At 51.4% G+C, this 27,291-nt stretch overlaps 1 protein-coding gene across 1 annotated transcript in view; it reads right to left on the reverse strand.

Annotated features, from left to right (window-relative positions):
- The window catches only part of LOC133356269 (ATPase MORC2-like), a 102,861-nt gene that overhangs the window by 38,222 nt on the left and 37,348 nt on the right, over positions 1–27,291 (reverse strand). Inside the window, exons 14-17 of the mRNA XM_061573690.1 lie at positions 26,534–26,674; positions 26,272–26,426; positions 24,841–24,972; positions 24,116–24,221 (exon numbers count right to left, since the gene is read on the reverse strand). Of these exons, the coding sequence (XP_061429674.1) occupies positions 24,116–24,221; positions 24,841–24,972; positions 26,272–26,426; positions 26,534–26,674 (534 nt within the window). The remainder of the gene's footprint in view (positions 1–24,115; positions 24,222–24,840; positions 24,973–26,271; positions 26,427–26,533; positions 26,675–27,291) is intronic.

Here is a 27,291-nt window from a genome sequence, read left to right on the forward strand (position 1 = left end):
AGTTGCCTCTGTGGTAGCGGTTACATTGGAGAAACCAAACGACATGTCTCGGACCGCATCCGTGAACATAAGGCAGACCTGAAACACGGTAGGACAAACACCTCAGCCGTGGCAGATCACTGTTACAATTCAGTGGGCTCACATGACATTGACTTCTCCAAGACAGAGGTTCTCTGCAAGCCATCTGGCTATCATGAGAGATTCATTCATGAGGCGATCCACATATACAAACACAGAGACAATTTCAACCGAGAAGATGGATTCTGGCTTAGCAATCATTGGAAGGACGTAATAAACCATTTCGGATCTTAACTGATTGTGTTCACGTTTACGGTGACTTTCAGACCGCGTTCCACTCACTGGCATGGTGCAGTGTGCAGAGTAATGTATGGTGTCGTAATTGTACAGTAAACATATAGCAGTATGATACACATTAGGGTGGGTAGAATAATACATAGTGTTATATTAAAATGGATAAGGCAGCAACTGCAGCAGCAGCAGCAAGTGCAGCAGCAGCAGCAAGTGCAGCAGCAGCAGCAAGTGCAGCAGCAGCAGCAACTGCAGCAGCAGCAGAAACTGCAGCAGCAGCAACTGCTGCAGCAGCAGTAACTGCAGCTCCCTTTGATGCTGTTAATCCTGCATAATGCACATGCATATGCAGTACTAATCACATTCCTGCATTTCCCATAAATATGCTAAATTCCTTTTGATATGCAAATTCCTTTGTCAATGCGCCCAGCTTAGATATATGCTCCAAGCTCGTGTGCTGTTTCATTCAGACTCTGTCGCCTCGACGGACCTGGTTTTCACCTGAGGACGGCTGCTTGCGTTGTGGCCGAAACGTCGTGAGAATTGTTTTATTATGTTTTATTTTTATTATTTTATTACTTCCCTTCTACGTGACTTTACCGAAAGAACCAAGAAGATGAATCCCTGCAGTCACGAAAGCTTTAAATCGAAATTTAACCGCCTCTACGGGGAGGGTTTCCACATAACTTTGAGATCCTTCAACAAGCTCCGGGATAAGAAGGCTCAGCTAATCGAGTCTCTCACCTTTCTGAAGAGATGCCGCGACTCTAAGGTAATACCAAACGCATTTACACTAACATCTGCTGCTGTAACTTCTTCTAATGCGAAACGAATTCTGTCTAGAACTAGCTTAGCTCTTATCTCAGAGAAAATCAGACTTACGCGCACCGAACTAGATCAGTTAGACAAGACACTCTACAAATCACACTTATCTTTGAGTGTAACAATGTCCACATCGGATTGGGAACATGTGGAAAAAATGACTGCCTCTTCAGCTGCCGCTATGTCGACTAAATGTAAGGACAACTTGATTTCCAAATTCAACCGCCTCTCAAACAAGAAACCGGACCCACACATTGAAAAGCTAGATGTTAACAAAGTCGTAATTAATCGTAGTAACAGTCCTATTTCTGAAGGTCTGAAATCCGTTTTAGCTAAAGGACTAAACTTTGCAGTCACACCTAGACACTTACCAGTTAATGATATAATTGCTCGAGTACATGTAGCTCTCAAGGGCTTGAGTCACATCGCTGCAGACGTAGCAAGATCTGAAATCTCTGTAACCCTCAAAAACGCTAAGATGCCAGCTAGCAACATCAGCAAAGATGAGCGTTTTGAATTAGCTCAATTAAAAAAGAGGGATGACATTGTCATCCTCTCAGCCGACAAAGGCAATGCCACTGTCATCATGGACAAAATAGAATACAACAACTAAATTCAAGAACTACTCAACGATGGCAGCTATACAAAAAAATAAAAAGAGACCCCACCAACAGCCTCGTCTCCAAAACCAACAACATCATTTCTGCTTCAACCGCATTAATTGATCAGACCAAACAGTTCTCGTTGAAACCTTCTGCAGCCAGGCCACCAAGATTGTACGGCTTGCCAAAGATACATAAAGAAGATACACCTCTTCGTCCCATTGTCTCTACTATCAACTCCCCCACTTACAAACTGGCTCGTTTTTTGTCCGAAATCCTACGGCCTTTCACTGGAAAAACCACCTCTGCAGTACTAAACTCTACTGACCTGGTATCGACAATCAAGGGGATTGCCCTGTCCCCAGACGACCTGCTTGTCAGTTTTGATGTGGTTTCCTTGTTCACCAAGGTGCCTGTGCCTGACACCATCGCAATCATTGAAGACTTGGTTCATCAAGGACTGAATGCTGGGGTACCCCCCCTGGTGAGACACTGCTTAACCAATACATACTTCACCTGGAATGGAACCTTCTACAAGCAAATTGAGGGCACCCCAATGGGCTCCCCCCTATCTCCGGTTGTAGCCAACATCTTCATGGAGAAATTTGAGACGGACGCCATCCAGACTGCCACTCTACGCCCGACCTTATGGAAGAGGTACGTAGACGACACTTTTGTCATCTGGCCACATGGCCGGCCTGCTCTAGACCAATTTCTCGACCACATCAATTCCATACACCCAGCCATCAGATTCACCATGGAAGTCGAAAATGATGGCAAGCTACCCTTTTTGGATGTCCTAATCAAAAGGAGACCTGATGGTTCAATGAGCCACTCTGTCTACAGGAAAGCCACCCACACGGATGCTTATCTAAAACCGGATTCCCACCACCATCCATCCCTATATCATAGAGCCCAATGCATCTCCGACCATGAACACATTTCCAGTGAACTCAAACACGTACGCCAAGCTCTTAAGGCTAATGGTTACTCCGACTACACAATCCGCAAAGCCATCACTCCAACCATCAAGAAGGATCCTGTTGAGGAGCCTTTCAAGACCTTACCCTACATTGCTGGGGTCACAAAAAAGATCTCCAAAATCCTGATTAAACACAAGATCCAGGTCCGATTCAACACAGTACATAAAATCCGTGATCTGGTCCCATCTGTAAAAGATGTGGTTCCAGACATACAGTACCCTGGCGTCTACAAACTAAGTTGCCTCTGTGGTAGCAGTTACATTGGAGAAACCAAACGACATGTCTCGGACCGCATCCGTGAACATAAGGCAGACCTGAAACACGGTAGGACAAACACCTCAGCCATGGCAGATCACTGTTACAATTCAGTGGGCTCACATGACATTGACTTCTCCAAGACAGAGGTTCTCTGCAAGCCATCTGGCTATCATGAGAGATTCGTTCATGAGGCGATCCACATATACAAACACAGAGACAATTTCAACCGAGAAGATGGATTCTGGCTTAGCAATCATTGGAAGGACGTAATAAACCATTTCGGATCTTAACTGATTGTGTTCACGTTTACGGTGACTTTCAGACCGCGTTCCACTCACTGGCATGGTGCAGTGTGCAGAGTAATGTATGGTGTCGTAATTGTACAGTAAACATATAGCAGTATGATACACATTAGGGTGGGTAGAATAATACATAGTGTTATATTAAAATGGATAAGGCAGCAACTGCAGCAGCAGCAGCAAGTGCAGCAGCAGCAGCAAGTGCAGCAGCAGCAGCAAGTGCAGCAGCAGCAGCAAGTGCAGCAGCAGCAGCAACTGCAGCAGCAGCAGAAACTGCAGCAGCAGCAACTGCTGCAGCAGCAGTAACTGCAGCTCCCTTTGATGCTGTTAATCCTGCATAATGCACATGCATATGCAGTACTAATCACATTCCTGCATTTCCCATAAATATGCTAAATTCCTTTTGATATGCAAATTCCTTTGTCAATGCGCCCAGCTTAGATATATGCTCCAAGCTCGTGTGCTGTTTCATTCAGACTCTGTCGCCTCGACGGACCTGGTTTTCACCTGAGGACGGCTGCTTGCGTTGTGGCCGAAACGTCGTGAGAATTGTTTTATTATGTTTTATTTTTATTTTTATTATTTTATTACTTCCCTTCTACGTGACTTTACCGAAAGAACCAAGAAGATATAAGAGGCTTTCACAAGTCCAAAAAGTTGTAGAAAGTGTGGGGTAAATAGTTGATGTCAAAAGGTTTCCGAAAATTGTGGTCCCCCCCCCCCTCAAAAAATATCTTTATCCCTCGTAGGTATATATACTAACAACACCTTACATACAACAGAGGAAGTGGTATCTATTGACTCTGTAGTAGTATCTACTGACTGTACCGTAGTGTCTACTGAGCCAGTAGTAGCTACTGACTGTGTAGTAGTATTAAGTGACTGTAATAACTACTGACCATAGTAGTATTTACTGGGCCTACAGTAGTATCTACCGACTATATACTCGTAACGACTAACTATATAGTATCTGCTGACTCTATAGTTGTATCCACTGACTATAGTAGTAACTACAAAATCTATAGCAGTATCTACTCACTCTATAATAATATCTATTGACTCTAGTCGCTACTCACCGTGGTAGTATGTACTGACTGTATAGTAGTATATACTGACTGTAGCAGTATTGACTGACTGTAGTGGTATATACTGACTGTTTTAGTATTTACTATAGCGGTATCTACCAACTCGATAGCAGTATCTACTATCACTACAGCAGTGTATACCGACTGAGGTCGTACCTGCTATCACTACAGCAGTGCATACTGCTGTGTTGGTACCTGTTATGATGACAGCAGTGCATATTGTGGTGGTGGTACCTGGTATGATAACAGCAGTACATACCGAGTGTGGTGGCACCTGCTATGACGACAGGGGAGGACAGCAGTACATACTGTGGTGGTGGTACCTGCTATGATGACAGCAGTACATATTGTGGTGGTGGAACCTGCTATGATGACAGCAGTACATACCGAGTGTGGTGGTACCTGCTCTGATGAGAGCAGTACATACTGTGGTGGTGGTACCTGCTATGATTACAGCAGTGCATATTGACTGTACTAATCATTCACCCTCACCATTCACCACTCACAACTCACCCTTACCACTCATTCTCACCACTCACCACTCCCACTCACTATTCACCATTCACCCTCACAACTCACCACTCACCAATCTCCCTCACCAATCTCCCTCACCACTCACCCTCACCACTCACCCTCACCATTCAGCCTCACCACTCACCCTCACCACTCACCGTCACAACCACCACTCACCCTCACCACTCAACCTCACCCTCACTACTCACCATTCATCCTCACCAATCACCACTGACCAATCACCACTCACCACTCTCCACTAACCCTCACCACTCAACCTCACCACTCACCCTCACCACTCAGCACTCACCCTCACCACTCACCCTCACCACTCACGCTCACCACTCACGCTCACCACTCACGCTCACCACTCACCCCTCACCGCTCACCACTCATCCATTACCACTCACAACCGTCACTCACCCTCACCACTCATCCTCACCACTCACCCTCACAACAACCACTCACACCCTCACCGCTCACCCTCACCACTCACCCTGACCACTCACCACTCACTCACCAATCACACCCTCACCAATCACCACTCACCCGCACTGCTCACCCTCACCCTCACCACTCATCCCTCACTAATCACCACTCATAACCGCCACTCACCCTCACCACTCACCACTCACCCTCAACACTCACCCTCACCACTCACCCTCACCACTCATCCTCACCACTCACTATTCACCACTCACCCTCACAACTCACCAATCTCCCTCACCACTCACCATCAAAACCACCACTCACCCTCACTACTCACCACTCATCCTCACCAATCACCACTGACCAATCACCACTCACCCTCACCACTCTCCACTGACCCTCACCACTCACCCTCACCACTAACCACTCTCTCACCCCTCACCACTCATCACTCACAACTCACCCTCACCACTCACTAATCACCACTCACAACCGCCACTCACCCTCACCACTCACTCTAAACACTCACCCTCACCACTCACTGTAACCACTCACCCTCACCACTCACCCTCACAACAACCACTCACCCTCACCGCTCACCACTCACCCTCACCATTCATCCTCACCAATCACCAGTCACCCTCACCACTCACCCTCACCATTCATCCTCACCAATCACCAGTTACCCTCACCACTCACCCTCACCATTCATCCTCACCAATCACCACTCACCCTCACCGCTCACCCTCACCGCTCAGCACTCACCCTCACCACTCACGCTCACCACTCACGCTCTCCACTCACCACTCACCATTACCACTCACCCTCACCACTCACTAATCACCACTCACAACCGCCACTCACCCTCACCACTCACCCTCACCACTCACCCTCACCGCTCACCACTCACCCTCACCACTCACCACCCATCCTCACCAATCACACCCTCACCAATCACCACCCACCCTCACTGCTCACCCTCACTGCTCACCCTCACCACTCACCCTCACCACCCACTCTCACCACTCACGCTCACCACTCACCCTCACCACTCACTACTCACCACTCATCCTCACCAATCACACCCTCACCAATCACCACTCACCCTCACCACTCACGCTCACCACTCACCACTCACGCTCACCACTCACTATTACCACTCACCCTCACCACTCACTCTCACCGCTCACCCTCACCACTCACCATCACCACTCACCCACCCTCACAACAACCACTCACCCTCACCAATCACCACTCACCCTCACCACTCACGCTCACCACTCACCCTCACTACTCACCACTCATCTTCACCAATCACACCCTCACCACTCACCCTCACCACTCACCACTCACCCTCATCAATCACACCCTCACCAATCACCACTCTCCCTCACCACTCACCAGTCACGCTCACCACTCACCCTCACTACTCACTAATCACCACTCACAACCGCCACTCACCCTCACCCTCACCACTCATCCTCACCAATCACACCCTCACCAATCACACCCTCACCAATCACCACTCACCCTCACCACTAACCACTCTCTCACCCCTCACCACTCATCACTCACCACTCACCACTCACCCTCACCACTCACTAATCACCACTCACAACCTCCACTCACCCTCACCACTCACCCTCACCATTCACTCTCACCGCTCACCCTCACCACTCACCCTCACAACAATCACTCACCCTCACCGCTCACCACTCACCCTTACCACTCACCCTCACCACTCACCACCCATCCTCACCAATCACCACTCACCCTCACTGCTCACCCTCACTGCTCACCCTCACCACTCACGCTCACCCTCACCATTCACCCCTCACTAATCACCACTCACAACCGCCACTCACCCTCACCACTCACCCTCACCAATCACACCCTCACCAATCACCACTCACCCTCACCACTCACGCTCACCACTCACTCTCACCACTCACCCTCACTACTCACTACTCATCCTCACCAATCACACCCTCACCACTCACCCTCACCGCTCACCCTCACCACTCACGCTCACCACTCACTATTACCACTCACCCTCACCACTCACTAATCACCACTCACAACCACCACTCACCCTCACCACTCACCCTCACCACTCACTCTCACCACTCACCCTCACCACTCACCCTCATCAATCACACCCTCACCAATCACCACTCTCCCTCACCACTCACCAGTCACGCTCAACACTCACCACTCACGCTCACCACTCACCCTCACTACTCACTAATCACCACTCACAACCGCCACTCACCCTCACCCTCACTACTCACCACTCATCCTCACCAATCACACCCTCACCAATCACACCCACACCAATCACCACTCACCCTCACCGCTCACCACTCACCACTCACGCTCACCACTCACCCTCACCACTCACCCTCACCACTCACAACCGCCACTCACAACCGCCACCCACCCTCACCACTCATCCTCACCACTCACCCTCACTACTCACCACTCATCCTCACCAATCACACCCTCACCGCTCAACACTCACCACTCACGCTCACCACTCACCCTCACTACTCACTAATCACCACTCACAACCGCCACTCACCCTCACCCTCACTACTCACCACTCATCCTCACCAATCACACCCTCACCAATCACACCCTCACCAATCACCACTCACCCTCACCACTCACCAATCACCACGCACGCTCACCACTCACCATTACCACTCACTAATCACCACTCACAACCGCCACTCACCCTCACCACTCACTCTCACCACTCACCCTCACCACTGACCCTCACAACAACCACTCACCCTCACCACTCACCACTCACCCTCATCAATCACACCCTCACCAATCACCACTCACCCTCACTGCTCACCCTCACCGCTCACACTCACCCTCACCACTCACCCCTCACTAATCATCACTCACAACCGCCACTCACCCTCACCACTCACCACTTACCCTCACCACTCTCCCTCACCACTCACCCTCACCCTCACCACTTACCCTCACCACTCACCAGTCAAGCTCACCACTCACCATTTACGCTCACCACTCACCCTCACCACTCACCCTGACCACTCACTAATCACCACTCACAACCGCCACTCACAACCGCCACTCACCCTTACTACTCACCACTCATCCTCACCAATCACACCCTCACCAATCCCCACTCACCCTCATCAATCACGCCCTCACCAATCACCTCTCATCCTCACCAATAACACCCTCACCAATCAGCACTCACCCTCACCACTCACGCTCACCACTCACCCTCACCACTCATGCTCACGACTCACCCTCACCACTCACCCTCACCACTCACCCTCACCACTCACCCTCACCACTCAACCTCACCACTCAACCTCACCACTCACCAGTCACGCTCACCACTCACCACTCACCCTCACCAATCACACCCTCACCAATCACCACTCACCCTCACCACTCATGCTCACCACTCACCCTCACCACTCACCCTCACTACTCACCACTCATCCTCACCAATCACACCCTCACCACTCACCCTCACCACTCACGCTCACCGCTCACCCTCACCACTCACGCTCACCACTCACTATTACCACTCACCCTCACCACTCACTAATCTCCACTCACAACCGCCACTCACCCTCACCACTCACCCTCACCACTCACTCTCACCCTCACCACTCACCCTCATCAATCACACCCTCACCAATCACCACTCACCCTCACCACTCACCCTCACCACTCACAACCGCCACTCACAACTGCCACCCACCCTCACCACTCATCCTCACCACTCACCCTCACTACTCACCACTCATCCTCACCAATCACACCCTCACCAATCACCACACACCCTCACCAATCACCACACACGCTCACCACTCACCCTCACCACTCACCCTCACCACTCACTAATCACCACTCACAACCGCCACTCACCCTCACCACTGACTCTCACCACTCACCCTCACCACTGACCCTCACAACAACCACTCACCCTCACCACTCACCACTCACCCTCATCAATCACACCCTCACCAATCACCACTCACCCTCACTGCTCACCCTCACCGCTCACCACTCACGCTCACCCTCACCACTCACCCCTCACTAATCATCACTCACAACCGCCACTCACCCTCACCACTCACCACTTACCCTCACCACTCTCCCTCACCACTCACCCTCACCACTCACCCTCACCCTCACCACTTACCCTCACCACTCACCAGTCACGCTCACCACTCACCATTCACGCTCACCACTCACCCTCACCACTCACCCTGACCACTCACTAATCACCACTCACAACCGCCACTCACAACCGCCACTCACCCTCACCACTCACCCTTACTACTCACCACTCATCCTCACCAATCACACCCTCCCCAATCACCACTCACCCTCACCAATCACGCCCTCACCAATCACCTCTCATCCTCACCAATCACACCCTCACCAATCACCACTCACCCTCACCACTCACGCTCACCACTCACCATCACCACTCATGCTCACGACTCACCCTCACCACTCACTAATCACCACTCACAACCGCCACTCACCCTCACCACTCACCCTCACCACTCACCCTCATCACTCACCCTCACCACTCAACCTCACCACTCAACCTCACCACTCACCAGTCACGCTCACCACTCACCAATCACGCTCACCACTCACCCTCACTACTCACCCTCAATACTCACCCTAACCACTCACCCTCACCACCACCACTCACCCTATTCCCGTTTTAAAAAAAACTTGCTTACGTGTCGCCAAGTATGCTTAACATTTCTTACAGACACACACATTCACTAATTTAGCTTTTGACATTACACATACAAAACGTCAGCTTGTACTACTGTCATGATAGCAGGTACCACCACCACAGTGATGGTGAGTGGTGAGGGTGAGTGGTGAGCGGTGAGGGTGAGTGGTGAGGGAGAGCGGTGAGTGGTGAGGGTGAGTGGTGTGTAGTGAGGAGTGAGGGGTGAGTGGTGAGGGTGAGTGGTGAGGGTGAGTAGTGAAGAAGAGTGGTGAGTGGTGAGGGTGTGTGGTGAGGGTCAGTGGTTAGGGTGAGTGATGAGGGTGAGTGGAGAAGGTGAGTGGTGAGTGGTGAGGGTGAATGGTGAGGGTGAGTGGTGAGAGTGGTGAGTGGTGAGGGTGAGTGGTGAAGGTGAGGGTGAGTGGTGAGTGCTGAGGTTGAGTGGAGAGGGTGAGTGGTGAGAGGTGAGGGTGAGTGGTGAAGGTGAATGGTTAAGGTGAGGGTGAGTGGTGAGGGAGAGTGGTGGTGAGGGTGAGGATGGTTGGTGAGGGTGAGTGGTGAGCGTGAGTGGTGAGGAAAAGGGGTGAATAGTGAGGGTGAGTGGTGAAGGAGAGTGGTGAGGAAGAGTAGTGGTGGTGATTAGTGAGTAGTGAGGGTGAGTGGTGAGGGTGATTGGTGAGCGTGAGTGGTGAGGAGTGAGGAAGAGTGGTGAGGAAGACTGGTGAGGAAGAGTGGTGAGGGTGAGTGGTGAGCGTGAGTGGTGAGGGAGAGGGGTGAGCGTGAGTGGTGAGGGTGAGTGGTGAGGGTGAGTGGTGAGGGTGAGTGGTGAAGGGTCTGTGGTGAGTGTGAGTGGTGAGGGGTCTGTGGTGAGTGTGAGTTGTGAGTGATGAGTGGTGAGGTGGTGAGTGGTGAGGTGTTGAGTGTGAGTGGTGAGGGTGAGTGGTGAGGGTGAGTGTTGAGGGTGAGAGGTTAGGGTGAGTGGTGGTGAGTGGTGGTGGTGAGGGTGAGTGTCGAGGGTGAGTGGTGGTGACGAGGGTGAGTGGTGAGGATGAGTGGTGGTGGTGAGGGCGAGGATGATTGGTGAGGGTGAGCGTATTGAGGGAGAAGGGTGAGTGGTGAGGGTGAGTGGTGAGGGTGAGTGAGGAAGAGTGGTGAGGGAGTGGTGAGGGTGTATATATTTTTGCCTATGATGACAGCAGTACATGCTGACGTTTTGTATGTTAAATGTAAAAGCTAAATGTGTGAATGTGTGCGTCTGTTGGCGACACGCAGTTTGTTAAAAAGGGAATAGGGAGATTCTAAAGTAATCTCCAACCCTCGATTCCTTCACAACGATTTCAAAGAATCGCTTCTTTTCGCGCTTGGGCTACATTTTTAATTACAGAGTTTTATTTTCATTGATATGTTATGTTTTAAAGTTGTCAGGAGTTTTTAATTATATTTTTGACCCGGTCAACGCCGGATATTTCCCATTCATAGCAGTTTATATCAACTCTATAACCAACTTATATTAAACGGGAACAGGGCGATTCTAAATGAATCTACAACCTTCGATTCCTTTGCGCGATTCAGAGAATCGATTCTTGGCGCGGTCGGTTTTACATTTTAAATTACACAGTTGTATTTTCATTGGTATGTTATGTTTTAAAGTTTTCAGAAGATTTTAAATGTATTTTCTCTCCGGGCAACGCTGGGTATATCGAGTTTATAGCACAAAGTCGTCGCCTGACAAGCGTGGGGTGTCGAGGCCTAGTACCGTGCAGAGCCTCCGGCCTCGCCTAGATTGCCCACCCGGCCGAGGCTGGGTGCTGTGGCTGTTACCCCCCCCCCCCCCGCGCTACAATAATACTGTCTAATCGCTATAATTTTATTATCTACCGACCCTATGATAGTAATTGCACACATTGGGGTGGGGGGGGGGGGAGTGAAGAGGACGTGAAACTTTGATGAATTTACCTCAGCATCGCGTGTTAATGCGTGCGCATATTTTTAACGGGAATTAAAAATGGCGTCCACCCCGCAGCGACGGCGTTGCTGCCCGTTGCCAGGGGCTAACCGCCCGTTGGCAGGGGCCAACCGCCCGTTGCCAGGGGCAACCGCCTTCGCGCATGCGCAACGGCGTGCATTGTTACGTGCCGGTCGGCAATAGTAAATAAATAAATAAAGAGAAATCGCACTAAGTCGATAATCGGTCCGATTTAAAGTTTAGAGACGAAAAATCGGAAATGCCTAAGTTTACCACGGGGCCGGGGGCGTGCCCACCTGCAAAATTTAATCTCGGCGAACCCCACGGTCCGAGAGCTAAATCCCCCGGAAGCGAGTGTAAGCAGACGGACAGACGGACAGACGGACGGACGGACAAAAAATGAATTATATAGGTTAGACTAGCAGAAGTACCCGGCGTTGCTCGGGTAAAAAATATATTTCTTAATAACCTTACATATATACACAGATACTAAGGTATTGTCAAAGCCCACCAGGCTTTGACAATACTCATCACTCACGCTCACCCTCACCACTCGCCCTCTCCCTCAACACTCACGCTTACCACTCACCCTCACCACCACCGCTCACCCTCACCACTCACGCTCATCACTCACCCTCTCCCTCTACACTCACCCTCACCACTCACCCTCACTAACCACCCTCACCACTCACCATCACCACTCACCACTCAACCTCACCCTCACTACTCAATACTCATCCTCACCAATCACTACTGACCAATCACCACTCACCCTCACCACTCTACACTAACTCTCACTACTCACCCTCACCACTCACCCTAACTAGTAACCACTCTCTCACCACTCACCCTCACCACTCACAACTCACCCTCACCACTCACGCTCACCACTCACCCTCACTACTCACCACTCACGCTCACCCTCACCACTCACTAATCACCACTCACAACCGCCACTCACCCTCACCACTCACGCTCACCACTCACGCTCACCACTCACGCTCACCCTCACCACTCACCCCTCACTAATCACCACTCACAACCGAGGGAGAGTGGTGAGGGTGAGTAGTGAGAGTGAGTAGTGAGGGTGAGTTGGGAGGGTGAGTGGTGAGCGAGAGTGGTGAGGGTGAGAGGTGAGCGAGAGTGGTGAGTGGTGAGGGTGAATGGTGAGGGTGAGTTGTGAGGAAGAGTGGTGAGCGGTGAGGGTGAGCAGTGAGGGTGAGTGGTGATTGGTGAGGGTGAGTGGTGAAGGTGAGAGGTGAGCGGTGAGGGTGATTGGTGAGGGTGAGTGGTGAGGATGAGTGTTGTGGGTGAGTGGTGAGTGGTGAGGGTGAGTGGTGAGGTTGAGTGGTGAGGGTGAGTGGTGAGTCGTGAGTAGTGAAGATGATTGGTGAGGGTGAGTGAGGGTGAGTGGTGAGGACGAGTGGCGGTTGTGAGTGGTGTTTAGTGAGGGGTGAGTAGTGAGGGTGAGCGGTTAGTGGTGAGGATGAGTGGTGAGGGCGAGTGGTGAGGGCGAGTGGTGAGGGTGAGCAGTGAGGGTGAGTGGTGATTGGTGAGGGTGAGTGGTGATTGGTGAGGGTGAGTGGTGAGGGCGAATGGCGGTTGTGAGTGGTGATTAGTGAGGGGTGAGTGGTGAGGGTGAGCGTGAGTGGGGAGTGGTGAGTTGTGAGGTTGAGTGGTGAGGTTGAGTGGTGAGGGTGAGTGGTGAGGGTGAGTGGTAAGGGTGAGTGGTGAGGGAGAGGGGTGAGCGTGAGTGGTGAGAGTGAGTGGGGAGTGGTGAGGGTGAGTGGTGAGGAAGAGTGGTGAGTAGTGAGGATGATTGGTGAGGGTGAGTGGTGAGGGTGAGTGGTGAGGGTCAGTGGTGAGTGTGAGTGGTGAGGGAGAGGGGTGAGTGGTGAGGGGTGAGCGTGAGTAGTGAAGATGATTGGTGAGGGTGAGTGGTGAGGGCGAGTGGCGGTTGTGAGTGGTGATTAGTGAGGGATGAGTGGTGAGGGTGAACGTGAGTGGTGCGGGTGAGTGGTGAGCGGTGAGGGTGATTGGAGAGGGTGAGTGGTGAGGAAGAGTGGTGGTAGTGAGTGGTGAGGGAGAGGGTTCAGTGGTGAGGGTGAGTGGTGACGGAGAGGGGTGAGTGGTGAGGGTGAGTGATGAGCGTGAGTGATGAGCGTGAGTGGTGAGAGTGAGTGGTGAGGGTGAGTGGTGAGGGTGAGAAGTGAGGATGATTGGTGAGGGTGAGTGGTGAGCGTGAGTGGTGAGGGAGAGGGGTGAGTGGTTAGGGTGATTGGTGAGGGAGAGGAGTGAGTGGTTAGGGTGAGTGGTGAGGGAGAAGGGTGAGTGGTGAGGGTGAGTGGTAAGGGTGAGTGGTGAGGGTGAATGATGAGCGGTGAGGGTGAGTGGTGAGAGATGAGTGGTGAGGGTGAGTGGTGAGGGAGAGGGGTGGGTGGTGAGGGTGAGTGGTGAGGGTGAGTGGTGAGGGTCAGTGGTGAGTGTGAGTGGTGAGGGAGAGGGGTGAGTGGTGAGGGGTGAGCGTGAGTAGTGAAGATGATTGGTGAGGGTGAGTGGTGAGGGCGAGTGGCGGTTGTGAGTGGTGATTAGTGAGGGATGAGTGGTGAGGGTGAACGTGAGTGGTGCGGGTGAGTGGTGAGCGGTGAGGGTGATTGGAGAGGGTGAGTGGTGAGGAAGAGTGGTGGTAGTGAGTGGTGAGGGAGAGGGTTCAGTGGTGAGGGTGAGTGGTGACGGAGAGGGGTGAGTGGTGAGGGTGAGTGATGAGCGTGAGTGGTGAGAGTGAGTGGTGAGGGTGAGTGGTGAGGGTGAGTGGTGAGAAGTGAGGATGATTGGTGAGGGTGAGTGGTGAGCGTGAGTGGTGAGGGAGAGGGGTGAGTGGTTAGGGTGATTGGTGAGGGAGAGGAGTGAGTGGTTAGGGTGAGTGGTGAGGGAGAAGGGTGAGTGGTGAGGGTGAGTGGTAAGGGTGAGTGGTGAGGGTGAATGATGAGCGGTGAGGGTGAGTGGTGAGAGATGAGTGGTGAGGGTGAGTGGTGAGGGAGAGGGGTGAGTGGTGAGGGTGAGTGGTGGTGGTGAGGGTGAGTAGTGAGAGTGAGTGGTGAGGGTGAATGGTGAGTGGTGAGAGGTGAGTGGTGAGGGTGAGTGGTGAGGGTGAGTGGTGAGGGCGAGTGGTGAGGGTGAGTGGTGAGGGTGAGCAGTAAGGGTGAGTGGTGATTGGTGAGGGTGAGTGGTGAGGGCGAATGGCGGTTGTGAGTGGTGATTAGTGAGGGGTGAGTGGTGAGGGTGAGCGTGAGTGGGGAGTGGTGAGTTGTGAGGTTCAGTGGTGAGGTTGAGTGGTGAGGGTGAGTGGTAAGGGTGAGTGGTGAGCGGCGAGGATGATTGGTGAGGGTGAGTGGTGAGGGTGAGTGGTGAGGGTGAGTGGTGAGGGAGAGGGGTGAGTGGTGAGGGAGAGGGGTGAGTGGTGAGGGTGAGTGGTGATGGGTGAGTGGTGAGGGAGAGGGGTGAGCGTGAGTGGTGAGAGTGAGTGGGGAGTGGTGAGGGTGAGTGGTGAGGAAGAGTGGTGAGTAGTGAGGATGATTGGTGAGCGTGAGTGGTGAGGGAGAGGGGTGAGCGTGAGTAGTGAAGATGATTGGTGAGGGTGAGTGGTGAGGGCGAGTGGCGGTTGTGAGTGGTGATTAGTGAGGGATGAGTGGTGAGGGTGAACATGAGTGGTGAGGGTGAGTGGTGAGCGGTGAGGGTGATTGGAGAGGGTGAGTGGTGACGGAGAGGGGTGAGTGGTGAGGGTGAGTGATGAGCGTGAGTGGTGAGAGTGAGTGGTGAGGGTGAGTGGTGAGGGTGAGTGGTGAGAAGTGAGGATGATTGGTGAGGGTGAGTGGTGAGCGTGAGTGGTGAGGGAGAGGGGTGAGTGGTTAGGATGATTGGTGAGGGAGAGGAGTGAGTGGTTAGGGTGAGTGGTGAGGGAGAAGGGTGAGTGGTGAGTGGTGAGGGTGAGTGGTAAGGGTGAGTGGTAAGGGTGAGTGGTGAGGGTGAATGATGAGCGGTGAGGGTGAGTGGTGAGAGATGAGTGGTGAGGGTGAGTGGTGAGGGAGAGGGGTGAGTGGTGAGGGTGAGTGGTAGTGGTGAGGGTGAGTAGTGAGAGTGAGTGGTGAGGGTGAATGGTGAGTGGTGAGAGGTGAGTGGTGAGGGTGAGTGGTGAGGGTGAGTGGTGAGGGTGAGTGGTGGTGGTGAGGGTGTTGTGGGTGAGTGGTGGTGGTGAGGGTGAGTGTTGAGTGTGAGTGGTCAGGGTGAGTGGTGGTGGTGAGGGTGAGTAGTGAGAGTGAGTGGTGAGTGGTGAGGGTGAGTGTTGTGGGTGAGTGGTGAGGGAGAGTGGTGAGGGTGTATATATTTTTGCCTATGATGACAGCAGTACATGCTGGCGTTTTGTATGTTAAATGTAAAAGCTAAATGTGTGAATCTGTGTGTCTGTTGGAAATGTCAAGCAAGCTTGGCGACACGCAGATTTTAAAACGGGAATAGGGCGATTGTAAAGTAATCTACAACCTTCGATGAGTCCTTTGTGCGATTCAAAGAATTGATTCCTGGCGTGTTGGGGATTTACATTTTTAATTACAGAGCTTTATTTTCATTGATATGTTATGTTTTAAAGTTTTCAGGAGTTTTTAATTATATTTTTGCCCCGGGCAACTCCGGATATTTCCCGTTCGTAGCAGTTTATATCGACTCTATAACCAACTTATAGTAAACGGGAATCGGCGATTCTAAAGGAGTCTACAACCTTCGATTCCTGTGCGCGATTCAGAGAATCGATTCTTGGCTCGGTCGGGTTTAAAATTTTAATTACACAGTTGTATTTTCATTGGTATGTTATGTTTTAAAGTTTTCAGAAGATTTTAAATGTATTTTCCCCCCGGGCAACGCTGGGCATATCGAGTTTATAGCACAAAGTCTTCACCTGACACGTGTGGGGTGTTGAGGCTTAGTACCGTGCAGAGCCTCCGGCCTCGCCTAGATTGCCCACCCGGCCGAGGCTGGGGGCTGGGCCGCTATCCCCACCCCGCGCTACAAAAATACTGTCTAATCGCTATAATTTTATTATCTACCGACCCTATAATAGTAAGTGCACACATTGGGGTGGGGGGGAAGTGAAACTTTGATGTATTTACCTCAGCGTCGCGTGTTAATGCGTGTGCATATTTTTAACGGGAATTAAAAATGGCGTCCACCCCGCAGCGACGGCGTTGCTGCCCGTTGCCAGGGGCAACCGCCCTGGTCGGCGTCTCGCGCATGCGCAACGTTGTGCTTCGTCACGTGCCGGTCGGCAATCTAACCTATATAATTCATTTTTTGTCCGTCCGTCCGTCCGTCCGCGTACGCTCCCTACCGGGGGATTTAGCTCTCGGACCGTGGGGTTCGGCGAGATTAAATTTTGCAGGTGGGCACGCCCCCGGCCCCGCGGTAAACTTAGGCATTTCCGATTTTTCGTCTCTAAACTTTAAATCGGACCGATTATCGATTTAGTGCGATGTATCTTTATTTATTTATTTAACGCTTTATTTATTTATTTACTCTTGCCGGCCGGCGCGGACCACGGCGGTTGCCCCTGGCAACGGATAGCAACGCGTTCGCTGCGGGGTGGACGCCATTTTGAATTACCATTAAAAATATGCGCACGCATTAACACGCGATTCTGAGGTAAATTCATCAAAGTTTCACGTCCTCTTCACTCCCCCCCCACCCCAATGTGTGCAATTACTATTATAGGGTCGGTAGATAATAAAATTATAGCGATTAGACAGTATTATTGTAGCGCGGGGGGGGTATTGGCCCCAGTACACAGCCTCAGCTGGGTAGGCAATCTAGGCAAGGCCGGAGGCTCTGCACGGTACTAGGCCTCGACACCCCACCCGTGTCAAGCGACGACTTTGTGGTATAAACTCGATATACCCGGCGTTGCCCGGGGGGAAAATACATTTAAAATCTTCTGAAAACTTTAAAACATTACATACCAATGAAAATACAACTGTGTAATTACTTTTAAACCCGACGCGCCAAGAATCGATTCTCTGAATCGCGAAAAGGAATCGAAGGTTGTAGATTCCTTTAGATTCGGACGATTCCCGTTTACTATAAGTTGGTTAAAGTCGATATAAACTGCTACGAACGAATATCCGGCGTTGACCGGGGCAAAAATGTTATTAAAAACTCCTGAAAACATTAAAACATAACATATCAATGAAAATAAAACTCTGTCATTCAAAATGTAAACCCCCAACATGCCAGGAATCGATTCTTTGAATCGCACAAAGGACGAATCGAAGGTTGTAGATTACTTTTGGAAGGCGCTGTTCCCGTTAAATATAAGTTGGTTATAGAGTTCATATAAACTGCTACGAATGGGAAATATCCGGCGTTGACTGGGGCAAAAATATAATGGTGAGGGTGTGATTGGTGAGGATGAGTAGTGAGGGTGAATGGTGAGTGGTGAGTGGTGAGGGTGAGTGTTGAGGGTGAGTGGTGAGTGGTGATTGGTGAGGGTGTGATTGGTGAGGATGAGTGGTGAGGGAGAGTGGTGAGGGAGAGTGGTGAGGGTGAATGGTGAGGGTGAGTGGTGAGGGTGAGTGTTGAGGGTGAGTGGTGAGTGGTGATTGGTGAGGGTGTGATTGGTGAGGATGAGTGGTGAGGGAGAGTGGTGAGGGAGAGTGGTGAGGGTGAATGGTGAGGGTGAGTGGTGAGGGTGAGTGTTGAGGGTGAGTGGTGAGTGGTGATTGGTGAGGGTGTGATTGGTGAGGATGAGTGGTGAGGGAGAGTGGTGAGGGAGAGTGGTGAGGGTGAATGGTGAGGGTGAGTGGTGAGTGGTGAGGGTGAGTGGCAAGTGGTGAGGGTGAGTGGTGATTGGTGAGGGTGTGATTGGTGAGGATGAGTGGTGAGGGAGAGTGGTGAGGGAGAGTGGTGAGGGTGAATGGTGAGGGTGAGTGGTGAGGGTGAGTGTTGAGGGTGAGTGGTGATTGGTGAGGGTGTGATTGGTGAGGATGAGTGGTGAGGGAGAGTGGTGAGGGAGAGTGGTGAGGGAGAGTGGTTAGGGTGAATGGTGAGGGTGAGTGGTGAGTGGTGAGGGTGAGTGGCAAGTGGTGAAGGTGAGTGGTGAGGGTGAGTGGTGAGGGTGAGTGGTAAGTGGTGAGGGTGAGTGGTAAGTGGTGAGGGTGAGTGGTAAGTGGTGAAGATGAGTGGTGAGGGTGAGTAGTGAGGGTGAGTGGTTGTTGTGAGGGTGAGTGGTGAGGGTGAGTGGTGAGGATGAGTGGTGAGGGTGAGTAGTGAGGGTGAGTGGTTGTTGTGAGGGTGAGTGGTGAGGGTGAGTGGTAAGAGTGAGTGGTAAGAGTGAGTGGTGAGGGTGAGTGACGGTTGTGAGAGGTGATTAGTGAGGGTGAGTGTTGAGCGTGAGTGGTGAGGGTGAGTGGTGATTGTTGAGGGTGTGATTGGTGAGGATGAGTGGTGAGTAGTGAGGGTGAGTGGTGAGGGTGAGTGGCGGTTGTGAGTGGTGATTAGTGAGGGGTGAGTGGTGAGGGTGAGCGTGAGTGGTTAGGGTGAGTGGTGAGGGTGAGCGGTGAGGTTGAGCAGTGAGGGTGAGTGGTGATTGGTGAGGGTGAGTAGTGAGGGTGAGTGGTGAGCGTGAGTGGTGAGTGGTGAGCGTGACTGGTGAGGGAGAGTGGTGAGGGAGAGTGGTGAGGGAGAGTGGTGAGGGAGAGTGGTGAGGGAAAGTAGTGAGTGGTGAGGGTGAGTGGTAAGTGGTGAGGGTGAGTGGTGATTGGTGAGGGTGAGTGGTGAGGGTGAGTGGGGAGGGTGAGTGGCAGTTGTTAGTGGTGATTAGTGAGGGGTGAGTGGTGAGGGTGAGCATGAGTGGTGAGGTTGAGTGGTGAGCAGTGAGGGTGAGTGGTGATTGGTGAGGATGTGATTGGTGAGGATGAGTGGTGAGGGTGAGTAGTGAGGGTGAGTGGTTGTTGTGAGGGTGAGTGGTTGTTGTGAGGGTGCGTGGTGAGGGTGAGTGGTAAGAGTGAGTGGTGGAGGGTGAGTGACGGTTGTGAGAGGTGATTAGTGAGTGGTGAGGGTGAGTGGCGAGGGTTAGTGGTGAGGGTGAGTGACGGTTGTGAGTGGTGATTAGTGAGGGGTGAGTGGTGAGGGTGAGCGTGAGTGGTGAGGGTGAGTGGTGAGGGTGAGCGGTGAGGGTGAGTGGTGATTGGTGAGGATGTGATTGGTGAGGATGAGTGGTGAGTGGTCAGGGTGAGTGGTGAGCGGTGAGGGTGAGTGTTGAGGGTGAGTGGTGAGTGTTGAGGGTGAGTGGTGAGTAGTGAGGGTGAGTGGTGAGCGTGACTGGTGAGTGGTGAGGGTGAGTGGTGAGGGAGAGTGGTGAGGGAAAGTGGTGAGGGTGAGTGGTGAGGGTGAATGGTGAGGGTGAGTGGTGAGGGTGAGTGGTGAGGGTGAGTGGTGAGGGTGAGTGGGGAGGGTGAGTGGCAGTTGTGAGTGGTGATTAGTGAGAGGTGAGTGGTGAGGGTGAGCGTGAGTGGTGAGGGTGAGGTTGAGTGGTGAGTGGTGAGGGTGAGCAGTGAGGGTGAGTGGTGATTGGTGAGGGTGTGATTGTTGAGGATTAGTGGTGAGTGGTGAGGGTGAGTAGTGAGGGTGAGTGCTGAGCGGTGAGGGTGAGTGGTTGTTGTGATGGTGAGTGGTGAGAGTGAGTGGTGACGGTGAGTAGTGAGGGTGAGTGGTGACGGTGAGTGGTGAGGGTGAGTGTTGAGGGTGAGTGGTGAATGGTGAGGATGAGTGGCGGTTATGAGTGGTGATTAGTGAGGGGTGAGTGGTGAGGGTGAGCGTGAGTGGTGAGGGTGAGTGGTGAGGGTGAGTGGTGAGAGAGTGGTTAGTTTTGAGGGTGAGTGGTGAGGTTGAGTGGTGAGGGTTAGTGGAGAGTGGTGAGTGGTGATTGGTCAGTGGTGATTGGTGCGGATGAATGGTGAGTAGTGAGGGTGAAGTTAAGTGGTGAGGGTGAGTGGTGGTTGTGACGGTGAGTGGTGAGGGTGAGTGGTGAGGGTGAGTGGTGAGGCTGAATGGTGAGGGTGAATGGTGAGAGTGAGTGGTGAGTAATGAGTGAGAGTGGTGAGGGTTAGTGGTGAGGGTTAGTGGTGAGGGTTATTGGTGAGAGTGAGTGGTGAGGGTGAGTGGTGAGGGTGAGTGGTGAATAGTGAGTGGTGAGTGGTGAGGATGAGTGGTAAGGGTGAGTTGTGAGTGGTGAATGGTGAGGGTGAATGATGAGTACAGTCAATATGCACTGCTGTTATCATACCAGGTACCACCACCACAATATGTACTCCTCTCATCATAGCAGATACCAACACAGCAGTATGCACTGCTGTAGTGATAGCAGGTACGACCTCAGTCGGTATACACTGCGGTAGTGATAGTAGATACTGCTATCGAGTTGGTAGATACCGCTATAGTAAATACTAAAACAGTCAGTATATACCGCTACAGTCAGTCAATACTGCTACAGTCAGTATATACTACTATACAGTCAGTACATACTACCACGGTGAGTAGCTACTAGAGTCAGTAGATACTATTATAGAGTGAGTAGATACTGCTATAGATTTTGTAGTTACTACTATAGTCAGTGTATACAACTATAGAGTCAGCAGATACTATACAGTTAGTCGTTACGAGTATATAGTCGGTAGATACTACTGTAGGCCCAGTAAATACTACTATGGTCAGTAGTTATTACAGTCACTTAATACTACTACACAGTCAGTAGCTACTACTGGCTCAGTAGACACTACGGTACAGTCAGTAGATACTACTACAGAGTCAATAGATACCACTTCCTCTGTTGTATGTAAGGTGTTGTTAGTATATATACCTACGAGGGGTAAAGATATTTTTTGAGGGGGGGGGGGGGGGGAGACCGCAATTTTCGGAAACCTTTTGACATCAACTATTTACCCCACACTTTCTACAACTTTTTGGACTTGTGAAAGCCTCTTATATATTTGTTGGTGGAGAAATGTACAAACAGCCCACCGGGCTTTGACAATACCTTAGTATCTGTGTATATATATGTAAGATTTTTAAGAAATATATTTTTCACCCGGGCAAAGCCGGGTACTTCCGCTAGTAGTAAATAAATAAATAAAGAGATATCGCACTAAATCGATAATCGGACCGATTTAAAGGTGACGGACGAAAAATCGGAAATGCCTATGTTCACCGCGGGGCACGGGACGTGCCTCCGGGCAAATTATTTTCGTCCTAAACCCCACGACCCGAGCGCCAAATCCCTCGCAAGCGAGCGTACGCAGACAGACGGACAGACAGACGGACAGACAGACAGACAGACAAAAAGTGACGTTTATAGGTAAGATAAGAAAGAGAAGAATAAAATAAAAGAAAGATAAGATACAACACCATAACTACAACTACACGAACGTGCCCGTTACAACACGGAACATGCAGTTACAATGCATAATGGGCCCGTTACGTGGAAAGCGCAGCTGAGCCCTACGATACAGTACACAGAAAAATCGAGTATGCGTCGGCGTACCCTCATCTAAGTTGTTTGTCATGCCACCTCACTGTATCGCGTACATATTCTCTTGCCAAACCTTGTTACATTTATGGGAAAATTGTCTCAACACGTTTTTAGCTTAACAAGGTACTTTTCAGGAAGTCATCTACTCCTGCGTTAAGTGAGGAATTGCTGTGTGCGGTTTTGCTTTGTGCACCCCTCTTTTGAAATGCATCTACCGCAAAAAGTGTGGGAAACCTGTACCACTATGTCGTGGGTATGCCATTAAACCCATTAGTTGAGTATAATAATGCAATAGCTGCTGTAGCTGCATAACGTTATATGTTTTGAGAACATATAACGTTATGGAGTACTCAACTAAACTTTTTAATTTTACCAGGTAAGGCCCACTGTGCTATGTAGCTTATGTTCAGAAGCTACTTTGCCACAAATTATAGCTCAACAGTGGCTTAATCATGTGGAAATTCATAGCAACCAAATACTCTAAACGCATGATTATAAAGGTGGAGGGACAAACCAGAGGTACCGGAGACGACCACAGGGAGAACACGCAAACTACAAATAAACAGGCGTCAGGGTCAGGATCGAACCCACGACCTCCTCAGTATCAGGCAAGTTAGTTAACATCTCACCGCCACGACACCCCGAGTTGTGGGGCCACAACACAAAACAGCATTTAAAGCTGACTTGGGCACAGGGAAGAGTACTCCTCCCCTTTGCTGACCATGAAGTGGATGTCTCACAGCTGTGTAAATATAAACAATGTCTACCTCTGACAGGGGGCACCAGGAGTGGAACATGAGGCCAAACACACACTCACTTGCCTCATAAGAGAGAGCACTTCTTTTTCTCATGAGAAAGATTGGATAAGAAATTAAATAATCAGTATACATTGGTCAATTCATGATGTATCCTGAGAGATGACGCCTGTTCATAGACTCTAATGATAACAAACTGTGCTTAAAGTCCATTTATTAATGAGTATCACAAGTACTTTGGTCTCTAGTATCCTTATTAAATTTGAGTCGTGCATTTACATTACTTTTGATATTGGGTTGTTTTATGTTGATTACTTTTCCATATAGAGCACTGCCCGATTTGATTTGCTGTTTGATGAATACCAATACCTTCGTAACAGTATTATAAGTTATACTGACCAGCGGTTGCCTATTAATGACTGCTTTGTTTTTTGGTAAACAAATGTATTTCTTGCACTAAAGTCCTGTTCCCGTGTGTGTGGTTACCAGTGTGCTAAACCTTTCCATTGCATGTGACAATATAAAACGAATCTGGTTAAATTGGGTAACTGTCATTATCCAATTATGCTCTAGACAACAAAACACCCAAATAATATACAAATAACCTTTGTAACGACAACGTTCGCTAGCCGACGTCAAGGACTCCAGTGACGTCATTCGACAAGAGGAGGCCATCGTGTGCTGGGCATCTCGGTTCACATTTGCCATCGATTCCTAAAATGAGAGCGTGAGTTGGTGTGGTTTTGAGCATGTGTCCCCTGACCCGCGACTGACCGGTTGTCCCTGGGGTCGGGGTTCATGGAGCAAACCCAGACTTCCGGGAAAGGGTTGTGGAGGTCTTCCGAGCAGAAGGGAAGTGAGCGCCACTTGAGACACGTGTCTGCGCCAAACAGACCCCCACCCCCACACAAAGATAAAGGTCCCCCACGTGGCTTGCACAAGGTGGCTGGGGCAAGTTCCATTGGAGAGGAGCGTGGCCGGCACTGCGCACGAGCGTGGTGGTTTGGTCAGCTTTTCGCCCCAGCCATCTTTGTCTGCCAGGTATTGATTAAAGGCAGAGTTTACCTAGGGCAAGCCCGAGACGGATTCAGATATTCACCACCGTTATTGGCCGTAGAGCGGGAATCGAACTCGGGTTGTCGGGTTTGTAGCCCAGTGCCACTGCTCCCCAAAAACACCTACTCAAAGATCCCATATAGCCTTAACAGACTGCTGGGGCAGTGCTGTGGCACCTACGAAGACCGGCACGGCACACGAGGGGGTGGGTGGCCAACACCAGGCCCATCCGCCTTTGTTTCCCTAGTGTTGTAATTACAAAATGCACCAGGTACTCAATTAAGGCTGAGTCGACCTAGGAAAGGCCCAGGACCAATTTAAAATATTCGCACTGGTCGTGGGGTTCGTAGGGCATCGTGGCAACCGCTGCACCACTGCTTCCACACCTCCTACACACTCGCTCACCCCGCCGACGCTCGCTCGCTCAACCTGCACACCCTTACCGCACTGCACGTTGGTCGGTACTTCTATGGCTCTACAGCGGCGGTACTGAGGCTCCGAGCTGGGGACCTGGACCCAGTCCCCCCGGCTCAGGTACCCAAACCTAGCCCAGAACTTGGAGACATCGTTGCCGGCTGCACACCCACACAAACACAAAGATGTCCCATGTAGCATACAGACTAACACGTAGGCTTTCGCGACCAATATTATTCATAATCAACGTTTTTGGGTTTAGATCGCGTTATTTATAAATGTGTCGTAACCCTCCACCACCCGACACGGCCAATCAGTAAAAAAGTGTCACATTGAAAAAAGACAAATAGTTCACTGCTTTAGCCCACCGGTGTGTTGAGGCGTGAAACCACAACATTTACAAAGGCGTGAAACCACAACATTTACAATTGTAAATGTTGTGGTTTCACGCTTCAACACACCGGTGGGCTAAAGCAGTGAACTATTTGTCTTTTGTCAACGTGACACTTTTTTACTGATTGGCCGTGTCGGGTGGTGGAGGGTTACGACACATTTATAAATAACGCGATCTAAACCCAAAAACATTGATTATGAGCATACAGAATGTTGAGGCAAGTGCGGTTAGCGAGTAGCAACTATGACAGCTGGCACGAAACACCTACAATGGGGTGGTGTGGCTAAAACCATGCTCAGCCACCTTTATCTGACGCGATTATGTTTACACATTATACCAGGTACTAATTTATGGCTGAGTTGAATAAGGGGACACCCAGGACCGATTCACAGATATTCGTCGTCACCATAATTGATCATGAGGGAGAATCGAACTTGTGTCGCCGGGTTCGTAGCGTGGCGTGCTAACCGCTGTGCCACTGCTCCCTCTCTGTACAAATACAGCCTTGGTCACTCCACTGCTGGATTAGGCTGGGGGCTGACGGTGGATGTGATTGTGGTTGGGGGGGGGCGAGGGTGTTTGAGGGGGAGGGGGGGATGATGGTTGTGGGGGGGAGGAGAGATGGCGATTGTGGGGGGGAGGGGCAATGGTGATGGGAGGGGAGGGGGGGATGGTGGTTGTGGGGGGGAGGGGCGATGGGGATTGAGGGGGGAATGGTGGTTGTGGGGGGAGGGGCGATGATGGTTGGCGGGAGGGGGCGATGGTGGTTAGGAGGGAGGTGGTTGTAGGAGGGAGGGGCGACAATAGTTGGGGGGGAGGGGGGGTGGTGGTTGTGGGGGGGAGGGGTGACGGTGGTTGGGGGGGAGGGGGGGTTGTGGGGGGTTGTGGGGGGGAGGGGTGACATGTTTGGGGGGAGGGGGGGGGGGATGGTGATTGGGGGGTAGAAGGGCGTTCATCCAACAGCAGATTGACTGTGGGTCAATGACCGTGGTGGTAGCCAGATGGGGGTTCTGGGCAGCTGGGGGTCTGGGGTGGGGTCAGCGCTTCATCTGCTGCTGCTGCTCACCGATGCCCAGCATCCTGCGGTAGTGCTCCACGTGCTCCGCGAGCGCCCGAAGCAGCAAGGTGACCTCAGTGGAGTCGGTAAAGCCCTGCTTGTTGTGCGTCGGCTCCAGTACCATGCAGGGCAAGTCGACCACCGCCACCACGCCGCCACACCCCCTGGGACAACCGCCACGGCAGCGTTCACGTCAACAGGGTTCACCCCCCCCACCTCTTCACCTGTCCCCATGTGTCGCCCCCTCACCTGTCCCTGTGTGTCCCCTCACCTGCCTGAGGTAGACCGAGGGCCCAAGTGGTCGTACATGCGGATGAGGCGGCCGCTGGTGTAGATGCAGGCACCGTCGTGGTGTCTCCTCTCAACATTCAGCCCTAGCACAAAACAGAGCTGCTTGGGCCTGCGTAGATTCCTGTAGGTGTTCACAGAAACACAGAGAGAGACAGAAACTGACTCGGTCTACCAGACTGACCCCTTCGTCTTATCTACAGAGGCCAATCTACCTGGACACCGCTGGCACCTGTCATCGGCAAGTCCAGTCAGCTCCCAAGTCGAGCCGTATCACATCATCAACTCTACTCCAGCCCGTGTTGTGCCTATTTAGCTCTACCAACAACAACCGCCATTCTCCACTAAGTGGCGGTGATATCACTACAACAGTTGTGCCTAGTGAGGTGAACCTGAGGCTACTTCAAGTGTGGAAGGCTCGCTACTGGCAGAAGTACACAGGCAGGACCCAGGTGCCATGGGCTGACTGAGATGACCCGCAGATGCGCCATCTGTGCTCCCCATTGTGCCAACTTGTTGTACAGTATTTTATCTGCTCGGTGCTCTGCTCATTGTTGCGAGCGTCGCTCCTCTGTCCTCCGTTGTTGGAGGGCGACTGCCTCCAACTGCCCGGTAGCATCCTTTACGGGCCTCTTCCACCACAGAGGCTGACCTTGACACCACTGATACGGTCATCGGCAAGTCCACTCAGCTCCATATCATCCTTCACCGCATGAGTCCATCTCTTTTCCAGCCTGTACT

Source organism: Lethenteron reissneri, chromosome 53, assembly GCF_015708825.2.
Source record: "Lethenteron reissneri isolate LAM-NWPU_2019-01 chromosome 53, ASM1570882v1, whole genome shotgun sequence".
Lineage (NCBI taxonomy): Eukaryota > Metazoa > Chordata > Hyperoartia > Petromyzontiformes > Petromyzontidae > Lethenteron > Lethenteron reissneri.